At 38.5% G+C, this 15,578-nt stretch overlaps 1 protein-coding gene across 10 annotated transcripts in view; it reads right to left on the bottom strand.

Annotated features, from left to right (window-relative positions):
- DYM (dymeclin) overlaps positions 1 to 15,578 on the bottom strand; it is a 210,710-nt gene that overhangs the window by 176,855 nt on the left and 18,277 nt on the right. For 4 of the 10 annotated variants that reach the window (XM_068177388.1, XM_068177390.1, XM_068177393.1 and 1 more), the window contains exons 3-7: positions 12,810 to 12,862; positions 12,056 to 12,149; positions 10,630 to 10,766; positions 4,186 to 4,258; positions 3,836 to 3,940 (exon numbers count right to left, since the gene is read on the bottom strand). In XM_068177388.1, coding sequence (XP_068033489.1) covers positions 3,836 to 3,940; positions 4,186 to 4,258; positions 10,630 to 10,766; positions 12,056 to 12,149; positions 12,810 to 12,862 — 462 coding nt within the window. The remainder of the gene's footprint in view (positions 1 to 3,835; positions 3,941 to 4,185; positions 4,259 to 10,629; positions 10,767 to 12,055; positions 12,150 to 12,809; positions 12,863 to 15,578) is intronic. The other 6 variants (XM_068177391.1, XM_068177392.1, XM_068177396.1 and 3 more) reach the window with 2 other exon arrangements.

The following is a 15,578-nucleotide window of genomic DNA, read 5'->3' as shown; positions in this document are numbered from 1 at the left end:
TACTGGCACCACAGGGTGCTACTTAGGAGTGATGTAACTAGATCACAGTATTTAATTTTTCCTCCACATGCATTTATAGTTTTTAATGAAGTGAAAACGCACTGATAACAACCAGATGTTCAGTTATGGATACCAGCTCTTAACAAGCTGCTGAAAGAAGCCTTTATAATTTAAAGCTTTGGGAGCTCCATCCTGCAGCAAAATGTTAGCAATAGTTTCTACATAGAAGTTATACAGTTAAATACTAACATTGTATCTTTTTGCCAATTACACAGTTCAAATCATTAATGTACACTCTTGAGTGCTAACATTAGCAAAACCAAAGAAAAAGCAGAGTACCCATAGCACACCCAAAGGAACCATAAATCAAACATCAACATATGGTAACATAAGTGTTATAAGGGACTGCACAAGTCTAATTGTTGAAAACTGTATTTCCTATAAAATTAAACCTGAAACCTTTAACCCTGGCATTTTGTACAATGCAGCAGAGCCTGTTTTTCAGAAAGGTAATTCAAGATATTTTTAATAACTCTCAGACACAGCAGCACAATGTTGCAGAGTCCCAGAGTCCCTACTGCAAACTATTTCTGCCTTAAAACACATTTGCCTTTTCCAATACAAATCAACTTTGAGAAAGATTTTTCTTAAATTCCCTGTAAAAAAAAACCTCAGACACTTACAGAAATGCTCTGCTGCCCAGAAAGGCTCTGCAGCCTTTCCTAACCAAAAAAAAAAAAAAAAAAAAAAAAAAAGTTATGTTTCATAATAAGGGACAGAAATTTGACATTTATCTTCCTCCACATCCCACACCTTCCTTATTAATTTTGAGAAAGACAGTCCACCTGAAACTTCCAAGTATGCTGTAAGTTGTCTCATTACACAGAAATGAGATTATTTTGCCAAGGCTGGTAACTAGAACAAGATCAGAGGCGAGTGACATCTGCCCATACTCAGGAAAAGACTGTAGCCTTCAGGAATTCAGTGTCTCTGCCAAGCCCAAACTCCTTACATTTAGGATCCCAAAATGGTTTGAGTTGGAAGAGACCTTAAAGTTCATGTTGGGGTTCCTCCCCCTGCCATGGGCAGAGACAACTTCCACTAGCCCAGGTTACTCCAAGCCCCATCCAACCTGGCCTTGGACAGTTCCTGGGATACAGGGGCAGCCACAGCTGCTCTGGGCACCCTGTGCCAGGGCCTGCCCACCCTCCCAGCCAGCAATTCCTGGTTCCCAATATCCCATCTGTGCCTGCCCTCTGGCAGTGGCAGCCATTGCCTGTGTGCTGTCCCTGCATGCCTTGTCCCCAGTCCCTCTGCAGCTCTCCTGGAGCCCCTTGAGGCCCTGGCAGGGGCTCTGAGCTCTCCCTGGAGCCTTCTCTTGTGCAGCTGCACAGCCCCAGCTGTGCCAGGCTGGCTCCAGAGCAGAGGGGCTCCAGCCCTGGCAGCAGCTCCGTGGCCTCCTCTGGGCTGGCTCCAGCAGCTCCACGTCCTTGTGCTGTTGGAGCCAGGGCTGGGGCAGCTCTGCAGGTGGGGTCTCAGCTGAGCCCAGGGCCAGAGGGGCAGAATCCCTTCCCCTGCCCTGCTGCCCACGCTGGGGATCAGCCCAGGGCACAGAAGGTTTCTGGCTCCTAGTCTGGGGCATGTCCAGCCTCTCACAACCTTTGGGATATAACCAGGATATACCAAAATCCTTCTCCTCAGGGCTGCTCTCCAACCAGCCTGCAACAACTATGTATCTGCCTGCAAAATACCACACACAGGTAACCCAAGCACCTGACGTGATATTGAGAACACGTTCAAAAAGAAGCAGTGCAAAACAGCTGCATAGGTACCTCTGTTCCTGCATTCTGAATGTGGAGATGGCTTTCCATGCTTTAAAAAAAGTTACAGTTTCAGTGAAGATGAAAAATACAAGCTTTAACTGGGGTGCAAGCAAGTAATATATTCAGACAGCCACTGCCAACTGTATCCTCTCCTCCACCAAACTGCATCTACAGAACCCAAGGGACACACTAATTGTCAAAATTTTCTGTTAAGGCTATTGAATGCTCCTAACAAAATCGTTGGTATTCTGAAATATGCTTCCAAGACCAGCTCAGCATGGAGATTTTAATGGTCTGTCACAACAAAAAAATCATCTTTGATAGTATCTTTACAGACAGACACTCTGTTACAGTGCCACTGCAAGCTGCCAAAACTGTCTGCTCTTTCACAACTGATCCTACAAGTTTGATCATCACAAGTTTGAATATTTCAAGTACTCCACTCAATCTATTCCTTCCAAAATTCACATACTAGGCTTGCAGTTCTCTTGATTCATTCCAGATAAAGACAAAAATGGACTAGACACTTGAAACAAAGCAGGCAAAGAATCTCTAGTGATACCTGACCAGGGAGAGGGAGGTAAGCAAGAAAACTCACTATGAAAACTATTCTGATCACTCTCTTGAACAAAATTAATAATACCTTATGACACCTTTTTGAAGCACAGTTGGACTGTGTATTAGAGAACACAAGTTTTCCAGTATGTCCTGTCCCCTATTTCCCTTTTGATGATATGGGAACAAAATTCTTAGTTAAGGCATTACCACATTGTTAAACATATTCTAGTGATAAACAAGACAGTAATACATATTTTTGTAAGTGTTAGTATTTATTAGCAATCAGCAACATGCTGTTTCAAGAGAAGTTTAGCTAAAATAACTTATTTCACACACACAAAAAAAAAACAACCAACCACAAAACAAAAATCTTCCACATCTCTCCCTCATGAAATGTAAGTTTTTTATACAGCTGAATATTAAATTATGGACAGGCTTTATAATTTTCTTTTTAAATAAGCCATTTTAGCATTAGATTTTATAGTAACCTAAGTGCTTTCAGCAGCTGCTTCCCCTTGCAGCAACCACATTCACACAGAAACAGAGCTGCTGAGAGGCTCAGTTGTGGAAGTAGGTGAGGAACCATCATGCAGGTGTATTTTCTCCTGCTGGAAAGGCAGAATAAAGGATACCGGACTACACACACACGGGTACTTCCAAGAAAGAAAAATAAAACCCTGCAGGATTTATGAACTTGCCCGTATATCACAGTGCTCTCAGCCCTTTGTACTTCCTCTAATCCGCTCCAAACAAAGCATGTATGTGTTCCAGGAAGTCCTGACAAGCTCTGTGGAATGACACTTTGAATCACACCACTAATTCATTACACCCTACCTACACAAATCCCTCGCGTTAACGTTGACAGAGCTGCATTTAATGACAGCAGTGTTTCAAAAAACATCGCATCTTTGTCAGTTTTCCAACCAAAAGAACAATCCCAGCTACACGATAGCAGAGCTCTACACTACACTGTACACAGACAATCTGAAACTACTCCAAAGCTGCCATACTTCAGCTGGGGCACTACATTTTAGACACGGACTACAATAAAATTAAACTCTAAAGACGCTGCTCACTCTACTTTTAGTAAAGTTTACCATGGGGAAAATAGCCAAAACTCATCAGAACACTTCCATGAAAGTGGAAGTGAAAGAGCACTTTTTTTTTCCAAAGAACAAAGCATGCTCTCCTACATAAAACACTGAAGTATGTTTTATGACACATTTCCCAACAAGATGTGGAATCGAACATTTCTCAAATACAGCAGATGCATTAAAAAAAAGCCATGTAAACAAATCTGGAGATCTACAGAAACATTCCACTTATTAATTTCTCTTGTCCCTTCTTCAGACATCAATTCACTGGAATTTTAGAAATCAGTATTAAATAGCACAGTATGATTTATTTTTGCAATTTAAACCCCCACAGAACTGCAGAAGAACTTTAGTTTTCACCTTACTGCATACCCCAGAGCTGAAGTGACACCTCCACTGTACCTTCCCCTGTACCATGAGCACAACCATTTCCACCAGTTACTGTCTGTGTGCTGACAGGGGTACCTGAAACAAACGGAATAACTTCTGTTGATGGTTTGAACTGGGTGTGAGATGTTCATCATGTACTTCTTCCAACAGAATATTCAGGGCTGGCACTGGCAGTAGCTTATCATTATCTGTACTGCTCCATCATATGGAACATTCAAATACAACTATTTAAATATTATAAACCCACTACTACAAGTTTCATATTCTCTCAAATGCTTAGTTTATAAAAGAAGAAAAAAAAAAAGAAAAAGCCTACGTACAAGAGGGGAATTTCAACAATGAGCTGGATGAGGCAACACAGCAACTCTTCTATGAGGTCTTCACACTCTGCTCCTAAAAAAGAAATACAGCAAAGGATTTCTGGATTTTCGAATACCAAAACAAAGCAAAGATTCAAACACACAAGTATAGATGATCAGTATCTTATTTAAGGAACAGACACTATACGTTCTAGCTGTTAAAGGAGATAGACTATTTTTCCTGAAATAGAAAGCACTTGAGATTATTAACAGAGAAAATGGTGATGCCTTTTCTTGTTTACATAAAAAAAGTAACTAATAAAAACTGCATAAATCAAATGAGATGTTGGTATTGTCAGAATGTGCTAAGATTTAGTACATCCAGCCTTCCTTTACTACTTACAGAAGATCATATTAAACAGTGTTATTACTAACAGCTGAACTAATCACTGGTGACTTCTCACTGTTCCACAGTTGAATGTCCTCTCAAAATTCCCTGCACATCACGTATTTGCCCACTCTGTTTTTCAAAACCAAGTGCAGAATAATCAGAGACAGTTTCATTTGTCTACTATACACTGAGCAACATTATAAAAAAATGTCAAAAGAATGCAGCTACCAAGCAGGTAGCTGCTGCGCTAGAGCAATATAGACACAATGTTTTCATGGATACATTTTTATTCATTGGCGAAGTTTTACACATTTCAATGACAAGTTGGTGCATTTTAATGCAGCAGAAATCTTTCTCTAGTCATATACAATGTGATAAAATGCATGCAGTGTTTCAGAATTATTTAAAAACTTGCAACTATTCTAAGCAATAAAACTGCTCATATTTTGCATCAGTAATTTTTAAAAGCAATTGTAACAAAAGACTTTCAAGACTCATTGAGGAAAAAAATTATTAAACCACTTGGAGTTATATAAAAAACCCAGAAGATAAATCTCTTGGCTCATCAGGATTTATTCTGCTTTCAAAAATAAAATTATGATGAGAAACCTACAACATCATAAAGAAGTGGAGGGTTTTATGGTGCTGAATGACTTAAGAGTGGCATAGCTGATCCCCTGCATTGCAGCATTGCAGTACAAAATTACCCAAATGCCTGTTTATTTTGTATTTTCAAATAAATAAGTCCTGCCATAAACACAGCTTTATAGCCAGGTTACAGAGGTGTTACTCTGCTTAACCCAAGTTTGTTCTTGAATACAGAACTCAATTTTAAGAAGTACACCAGGGGGAATATTCACTATAAAGCAAAATTATTTCTTTCCACAATCAGTTTATTAAAAACACATTAAAAATTGTCACCTAGTGAACTGCACATTCTAAAGGAAATCAGTTTTTTATCACGGAAACGTAGTTTCCTTTATATAGAATCCCCCATGAATAACACAATGCAGCTCCTGTTAGTAAAACCAAGAACTGCTCAGAGTATTTAACCTTGGACAGAAACCACAGCCAATAATGGAGCACAGATAATATATTCTAAAGTAACTTGAATGTGACATTCTCCTAAGGCTTTCTGAACCTAGAAAATGCTTATAAAGCAAGACTGCTACAAGTTCCCAACAAGTGCCTATTTTTTCTCCTAACAGACGAAACTGATAAGAAAAAGGTTAAAAAAGTAAAGTGAGTGCATTTTTAAAACATATTTTTTTTCTGCCAAACTGCATGCACAACTCATCTGAACAGAGAATGAAATAAGGCTTTTTCCTCAAGACAATATTCAAAATAAAAGAAGAAAACACTGGGTTAGTTAGTACAGTCACATAGAATGAAAGATGTTATTTAAGAAAAAAAAACAAAAAAAAGCTTAATTGCTGTAATCAATGTCATTCAGCTACAAAATTAATGTATCCTTTTCCCAATTGGGGCACATGCATTCTTGTTTAATTTTCATCTTGCCAAGACAATGAGGAGGATGCAAGCCAAATCTATAACGTGAGAGAGAGCTATAAACATGGAACACTCTGTTGTTTTCATAAACAATGCCTCTTTCAATAGCAGGATAAAGACAAAACACACAAGACTCATTCACATTAATAGATCACATACTTGGATCAAAGACCTGTAAAGCCTTGGGGAAAGTAAGTACAGGGTGAACCTGTCCAGATAAAATTAGAGCAGGGAGAGGAATCATAGGTGTATCTTCCAAACCCCACTGCAGAAGTGACTGCTATTGCACAGGTTTTAAAATGTCCAGTTATGCTGAAGTACCATTTTTTCATCAGCTATATTTAAGTCCTCAAACATGGATTATTTTATTTTGCAAGTAATTTGATGGATTTTGACTTTTTGGTGGGGTTTGTTTGTTTTGGGTTTGGTTTATATGTATGTATATATATATATATATATATATATATATACAATGTATATATGCAAATATGTATATATATGTATATACAAAGATATATGCATATATATATTTATATACACTGTTAAAATTTTTTTTGTAATGCAATTTTTTTGTTTGTTTTTACTTTTTCAAAGTTACCCACATCACAGACACTGGATTAGCACACACTACACAGGTAAAATGGCTTATGCAGAGGAACGTAGAGGTGCCAGAAGGCCACAGTACTAAAACCAGTCCAGCTCCATCTTCTCAAGAACCTAACTACTACATTGATAAGACCTGATCTGGTGGATGTGCTTAATATCAATATCAGTAAGATATTCAGGCATAATAAGGTATATCCTCATCTTAAATGCTACTTGTTTTTCTGCCCTGTTGCTCATATAGCACCTGGACACAAGTAATGAAATAAATAATTCCTTGCAAAACAGACTTAGAGCTTCCACAGGTTTTGTGGTTTGATCGTCAGATCTAATTACTCTCAAAAACTTACAACTTTTACTTGATAATGATGAGTACTTAAATTGATTGCCTTCCCTCATTTCCTTCATATGATAGCTGAACACTCATTAAATCATTTAAGGCTTGCAGTAAATGTGTTTTTATTTATTCCCTTCTCTATGTCCTCCTATTTGCTTTAATATGTCACAAACAGCCCTTAGTAGCCTTGTGTTTAAAAACTCCTGTATAGATAATGAATAAAACTTCCTACTACAGCTCAGGGAACAGGTTAAATTAATTGATAGTCTGATTTAAAATACAATACTCAGCACATGATCTCTTGCACCTTTGAGTCAAAATACAATTAAAGACTTTGCAGAAATTACAGGATACAGACATTGGAAAGATGAATGATTTATGTTAGTGAGATTAACTCCAACTTCAGCTGAGCAGATGCTGACTCCACTTTGGGATTTATTGATATCAGGACATTTTCACTGAATCTTAAAGTATATGGGTTTTGTGTCTCTGTGGATTTTCCTGCAATCAAAATTCTGCAATATTCTCCAAAACTGTAAGCAAATTCCAGTTATGGATGAAGAGGCAAAGGCTGCACCATCTGAAACTCCTCAAAAAGAATACATTTCTATTAATGGTAGGCCTGCTTTTGAAGGAAATCAATTACAGCACTATTAGCAGGGACTCAATCCAGGGCAATTTATTTGTTAGGCTTAAGTACACCCATGCACTCAAACCTCAAAAAGAAATCCAATTTTATGACACAAAGCACAGTTGCACAGCTTTATTCTGAGCCTGAAGCACAGTGTAGCAGTAAAAAGTACGAACTGGACATTCAGGAAAAGTGAAAGCATACGAAACGCAAAATCTGAGAGGAGAATTCTTCCAGACAAGGCAACTATAAAGCATGCTATCTGAACAATCGTGACTATGTCATATACAGTCTGTATTTTGGAGCAGTCAGTGACAGGGATACTTTCCATACACACAGATTATAATTATACACTTCTCCCTGACACACCAAATACCCCAGAGCAGGTGCTGACTGCAGTGTGAGCATCCTGACGTGCTGGCACTGCAGTTATGTGCTCTGAGCTCCCAGGTGCTGTACTTAAATCAGAAAGCGTTGCACCAGAAGATACTGTCCAACCAGAAGGACAAAAATGTGATGTTCTTAGGGAAACAAACACCACCACAGAGTGACTTCCAAAGGAGTTGTGAGATGATCCTGAAAAGAACAATAACCTTTTCTCAGAAGGCTAAGAGACTAAACAAAGCATATGGAAATGGACCACAGCATAAAGAGGTTGTTTGTGTTGCTGGGTGGTTGCACTGTTCTTTCCAATGACTACTGACCAGGCAGTAAGGAAATACAGAAACTTCAAAATTCAGACATTATATTAAAACTTATTTTAATATGGATATTTTATTTACATCATACAGTTCATATAATAATGTCTATTATAAATAATGCCAAGCTCCGGTAAATGAAAAAACAGTATGGATGACTAAGAACTCAATTTTCAAAAAGCATGTTCACCAAAGACAGCAAAATTTCCGTAAACACACTAATAAATCCATGTAAAATTAAAAGGAATATAGGAATAATAATATAATAATAGATTAATAATATTAAAATAATAAATATATAATAATTACAGGAATATTCTATTATCCAAAAAGTAGACATCAAAGAAAGCTACACTTAATTATAAAAATAAAACAAAACACTTCATTTTCTTCTGCTTACTTTTAACAGGCCCTAGCACAACTACAGATTATTACAATTCATTCATCATACTTCACCTCCCTATAGCTAAGCATAAGAACTATAGGAAGGTTTATGTCTTATTACCACCTTCTGTAGATATGTTTAAGTAAGATTTTTAGGAATCAAACTCAATGGCTATGTAACCTCAGCATGTTATGAACCTCAACGCCCTGAGGAAGTTCACAGGAACCATCTCCAACTGGAAACCCAAAGAGGAGGCAAGGAGGAGCTCATTTCCTGCCTCACCAACAGACCACACACAATTACTTTCCTAATCAACAACATCCCATGATCAATCTGTTCAGAGGTAATTGCTAAGTACATTTGCTATTAATATGCACAGAATTATTGCTAATAAATGTCACTGTAAATTACCGTCAAGTGCTACTAGACATGGTATAAACTTGGGTCTACCCCAGTGACAAGAATCACTTTCCATACCACACTGTGAGGAACTCCCAGTGCAAGGAATAAAGATCGCAGGGGTTCCAGCTGATAAAAGTCTCAGCTTTTCCACCCATCCCCCTGTGGCACGCTGTACACTGAAGCAAGAGGTGAGCCATTTTTTAATCCAAGAATAAACCCACAGGCAGTCTGCAGGGGTATCTTATACACAAGCAGATACTCCTTTCCAGTGCATCAGCGAGTTGACTTCCCTCCTGGAGATCACTCATCACAATTTAAATACATTAAACCATTTCAACATGTAGCACTTAATCCTTTGGCACCACAGTTCTGATTTCCCCAGAGCACTGGCAGGCGCCAAGGAGTTAAACAGATTTTAATGAACAGTTTTCACTGTTCGATGAGCAAGCAGCAACTCGGTGTTCTCAGCACGTGTCCTCATTGCAGGAAACCCAGAGTCAGACACTCTTGGTTGTTCTCACACCATCCACTCACACTGCTCTAGTATTCTGAGACTTTTTGGGCTTCATGCAACAAACAACATGCAATTCAACACTAAACAGTACTTCCACTTGGATTTGGCAGTGCTGGGTTGACTTTATGATCTTAGGGGGCTTTTCTGGCCGAAATGAGTCCACGATTTACCCCAAAACAAAAGAAATCAAGGCTACAGTGGCAGCATTATCCATCATTTGTGAGAGCATCATGATACAGGGCTACACAAAGATTTGTGGCAGAGAGTGCAACTGATTTTGAACACATTTGTATTACTCTTATTTAAAGACAACAGCTTCTTCCTTGAGCATCTCTCCTGCTACCTTCCATCTTGTATAATATATATTCCATTTCCTGGAAATTAGCCCATTTCAGTAATTCTGCCTAAATTCTGTACTGCTGTATAACCTATTGCCCCCAAATTACATTTTAGCAGTTGATTTCTCCAGGGGTCAATTCTAACCACAGGACTGTTACTTTCCTTCACTAGATCCCTAAAAATGGCATTAATTCCAATCTGTGGCTGCTGTTGGTTTATAAAAAATATGTGAAAAGATGCATTAAATTGCAATATCAGTGTTCCAATGTTCATACATGGCCACCTTCACCTCAATTCCTCTGAAGAGGACCATTAACACCTTTCAAACTGTATGAAAATCACTAAAGCTTAGGCTGATCTACAGCTCCACATTTCAACAACTGCTCAAAAAAGCCAGATTAAGCTAAATCAAACTCTCTAGCACTTAATTTCTGGTTTTAAAGCAAAGTTTGGGATTCCGAGTAAAAAAAAAAAAAAACCCATAGAATTATAGAAGTATTTAGACCTAAAGCATCTGAGAGAAAAAGACCCTTACAGTACAAGCATTAACCTAATTCACTAGTCCAGCACTAAACCCCACGTGCCACATCTACAAACATTAGGACATTTAAGTTTCTCATGGGATGTTTGTTTCACTTGCACTTGTGTGTACCCACCATATGAGCTTGGTCCTGCTTTCTCTTCATAAGTAAAATGAAGTTGCAGCTCCTCTTCTGACATTCGACTGATGAATACTTTCAGCAAACAGCAGATAATGAACAGCGCATTGTGAGCCTGCCAGATAAAGAGGTGGCTAGAAAAGAACAAACAAGAATCAGTAATGCTTCACCAGCAAACATGCATCCAAAGCCACAAGAAAATAAATGTCAGAGTAGACAAAGTTCTACAGTTGAAGCAAGGAAAAGCCGAAGTGTTTAAGCAGGGAGTCTGCAGTTGATGCTACAGAAAACACAATGGGAATGTATTCAAAAGTAGTTTAGAAAATACGTTATCCTTAACTACATTTGTGCCATTAAAAACACCACAGCAGACAGAACTCTTTGAGGAACTCACCAAACAGCTCAGCAAACTTCTAAAGGTCTCTAGACACTGTGGACTCAAGGTACACAAACACTTGAAAATTTCCAACAGGTTTAGACCTGAAAGCTTCCTGGCTCCCTGAACCTTAGCCTTTTTCCCAGGTGAACAGCTTTCAGGTGACAGTAGGCATTTATGGACTTCATGAGCACCATACAGCAGGATTTTTTTATGCAACACACACAAGTATTTTCCAAGCTTTCTGAATGAAAGGGAAATACAGCTACATACATTTTTTTTGAGTCCCAGTAAGCACCTGCTGAGGAGCCCATGCAACAGCACAGAGACAACTATTGCCCAAAGCTGCACTTTCAAGGTACCTCAGGATTAAAACAGCAACAGCTATCTGGGCACAAGTAACTTCTTACTTTAGATGCAAGCAAAAAACTTGATGGGAGTCCTGGGAACAAGGAGGAACTCCAGCCCCAAATCGGATGAAAGTTAGACATTTATCTGTGGGTGTGAGGGAACAACTACAGAAAGCCTCCTGCAAGAAAACATCACAGTCTGCACAAGTAACTTCTTGGGAGTTCTCTCCTACTGCTGAAAGGGACAACAAAACCAATGGCAGCTGCATGACATAACCTGAAAGCAGTATTTTGTTATATATTTACATATTTATAGATATAGATATTTAAAGTATTTCAAGATAGAATACTGGCTCATACATTAAGTTCAGCCTAAAAGTTCAGGTAATTCTTAAACATCTCTAAGGCAGTAGTACCCATAGCTTACACCACTTATACAGGAATGTGTTCATGCAACACACAAATATGTATTTTTTGCCCAGTAATCTACTTACACTTCATTTCTAATTTTTAATTGTAACCTATTACACTTAACAGAAGTACTAGACACTTGTTCTGTTTCAAACAGCAGTTTAAGAGAATTCTAAGGTTTGGTCTGTGAGCATGTTAATTAGCAATGTAAAAAATTCAAGAGCTATCAACAAAAGGAACATTTAAAAAATTAAATGGCACACACAGCTCTTTTCTGGGAACTTACTTCTGACATTCTGCTGAAATTTTCAACTCTTTGGTTCTAGAAAGAAAGACTTTAATCAATGATCCAAGGTTTCCCGTTCGAGGATTCTTCTCAACTAGATGAGGAAAAATAAGATACAATTACAAAGTATGCATAAGCTGACACTATCTAGTGCAAATAATATATAGAAAAACCCCCAAATTTCAATATCTTAAATAGTTCTAAATAAAGCACAGTATGTCTTGTTTTTCTGTACGGGCATTCTTCTTTCAAGATTCTCTAGTACGTGGTTTACTAGTCCATAATTGTTCTCTAAATACCATTAATCCTACATTTAAAATATCCCAAACATGGGATACTCATACTCATACTACTTCCTTTCCCAGACTTGTCTGCAGCACAACAGCCTCCCATCAGAAAACAGGGCAGGTCTTCACAATTACCTTTCACCTTCTCACAACACCACTGATCACATTTATAGCACCCCTTCCTTTCATCCTCATTTCTTCCCCTTACTGATCAGCTTAAAGGGCAAAGGGAAAAAGACACAGTAGAGATGGAAATGTTTGTTTTAAACCTTGCAGTCATATCAAGGTAAAAGAGTTAACAATGGAAGTAATGGTTTGAGATATACATAAACACACTCTTTACACTGCTTTAATTTTAGTAGGGCAACATATACAAATAGAATGCTAAAGGCATAAGTGTGCACAGGGATTCTGTTTCCCAATTTTTCTGGTAAAGTACACAGAAAAAAGATGGCACAATGTCTCACCTAAAGACTTGCAGACTGAGATTGTGGCTTCTTCCAAGAGCTTTAAATCAGCGCTAGGTAAGAGAAAAAGAAAACAAAACTGGTTACACAAGCAATTGGGTTCCTGCACTTGAAAATTCATTACAAAACAGTAATAAAATCTTTCGATGAAGCACTTAATTTTAGCCATCCATTAGCTTGTTGAGGTCAGTTTGTCCAACCTCCCTGCTCAAGCAGGATCTCCTAGAGCCAGCAGCCCCCAACTGTGTCCAGGCAGCTTTTGAGTATCCCCACAAGCTCTCTGAGCAACTCATTCCAATGCTCAGTCATCCTAACATCAGGCAATGCAATATTCTTTTGAAGCACAGCAATTGTAAAACAGGAAACTAATATCCAAATGTGAAATGTTTATCAAAGTGAAATTATGTCAGTGTCTTCTCCCAGGGAACAAGGGACAGGATGAGAGAAAATGGCCTCAAGCTGTGCCAAGGGAATGTTAGGTCGTATATAGAGGAAAATCCCTCCATGGAAAGGGCTGTCCAGCCCTGGCACAGCTGTCCTGGGCAGTGGTGGAGCCTCCATCTCTGGAAGGATTAAAAGCTGTGCAGTTGTGGCACCTGGGGACAGGGGTCAGTGGTGGCTTTGGCAGTGCTGGGGAATGGTTAGACTCCATGGTCTTCATGGGCTTTTCCAACCTAAAAGATTCTGTGATTCCATGAGCATTTTATTACTGCTAGTTTTGCAGCTTCAGTGCTGCCATGCTCAGCTTGGTGTTACCAAAAATACAAATAGAACAGCGGTCGACAGAAAGAACTTAACTTTTTTTACAAGAAATTTCACATGAAATGACGCACTTCTAAAAACATGAATAAAATAAACCTCAATCTGACATCTAACCTCAAGCTAAGCAGCTCTTTCCTTTTAACCAATGTTATTACACTAGTGCAACAATCACATCAGATACAGCAAATTGTTCCTAACTTCATTAATTGCCATGTGATATGTCTCAGAAAAGCATCATCTGAAAAGAACAATAAAGCACTAAAGCAAAACCTGACAGCAACCACTGAAACCACACCAGCTGCGTCAAACACATACTTCTGACCTACCAGTGCAGGGCAACTGATCCTCAAAAACATCCTTAACAGATGCAAAAACAAGACAAATCCTCAGATACTGTGTTCAATGCCACACTGAGCAATATGAATATTAATAACTAAAGGGCACCCTGTTCCACCACTCTCATCATTAAATTTTTTTCCTTCTATCCTGTCTGAATCCACCCTCTTCTAGTTTAAAACTGTCACCTCTTGTCATATGATAAACTGCTCATATCATGAACATATGAACATATCATATCAACTGGTCAGTGATCTGGAAGAGATGGTAGAGCCTCTCTATACAGACTGAACATATAGCCAGACCTTCAGGGACTTCTGAAGTTCAACAAATTAAAGGACAGTCAAAAAATTTAGTTCAACTCTTGCAATCATAACACAATCCTTCTCAAATTTATATGGTAATCCAGTTTACAGCACACTGTTGCATCAGCTTGAGATTATCAGTGGCGCTGTGTGGGAAGCTGCTAAACCAGCTCCAGTGCTGAAAACCCTGTAAAGCCATGCTCTTGGAAGCTGTGGAGTTTGAGCTGTTCCCCAACTCATGAGGACTAGAAGATACTGCAGAAAGAGCAGTCCAAAAAATTATTTCAAACACTTCAACAGGAAATTATTCAAGAAAGAGACATCAAATTAAGTTTTAAGATGCCTGCAAATTTTCTTGTATATCAAATTAATTTACTGTGCAGTGAGCTGACAGCTGAGACAGCTCTTCACCTACAGCTGAATATCCTGAGACAACTTTAGGCAGATTGGCTTGTCTTGATATCAATTACCAGCATTCATTCTTCTCTTACAAACTGCTTTGAAACACAAGACTCAGAAAGAACAAACTTATACTTTGATATATACTTTAAAAACATTAGGCTTGGTCTCAAAGGTGGCCTCTTGTTCCAGCACTACAAACATGCAGAGTAATTAAAAACAAATGGTATTGAGCAAGAACCACCAGCACGCCATCAGCAACTACGGACAACAGAGTTTTCTAGGTCTATGTGACCTTACACTTTTTAAAAAAACAAAAACTTCTAAATTTGCCCAGCTGGCTGCTTGTCATCAGGATTTATTCCTTCCCAAGACCTGGCAGGCAGGGAGGGTGAATATTACAATGAACAGCAACTCAGTAGAGAGTTTTAGGTACTGAAAAATCATAATCCAACACAACATGACCCCTCCCACTATCCAAAGATCCTGGGGATAGAGTCAGAATGGTTATTGTTATTGCTCCAGGATTTAAACCCTAAATGCAGACATTCAGCTTTGAATTATCGTTCATTTTCTCCCTAATTTCTAAGGTCAGGTTTCAAAGTATTGCATTCTTACAGATTTTTTTCTTCTCTTTTGAGTTATTAAAACCCACACAAAATCCTCAAAAAAATTCCACTGAGTTGTTTCATTTCTACAAGTTGCCAGGATCAAAACGAGTGGCAAAGCAAGCAAGGCTTTCAAATCTTCAGCAAAGCTTTTAACACTCCAGTAATTCTTTTTGATACTAAAATGAAGTTTAATACTTAAAAATTAACTACAGCCCACAGCCTCTTATTCATACAGGAACACAAAAGCGAATTTTGCTGCACTCAAGACAAGGGAACACCTACTGCAAAATTTCAGTTCATTCAAACAAAACACCTAGTTACGGGGAATTGCAGCAGAAATACCACCCCAATAGACA

The sequence above is a fragment of the Anomalospiza imberbis genome, chromosome Z (assembly GCF_031753505.1).
Source record: "Anomalospiza imberbis isolate Cuckoo-Finch-1a 21T00152 chromosome Z, ASM3175350v1, whole genome shotgun sequence".
NCBI lineage: Eukaryota > Metazoa > Chordata > Aves > Passeriformes > Viduidae > Anomalospiza > Anomalospiza imberbis.
This window is presented reverse-complemented; position numbering and strand designations above follow the sequence as displayed.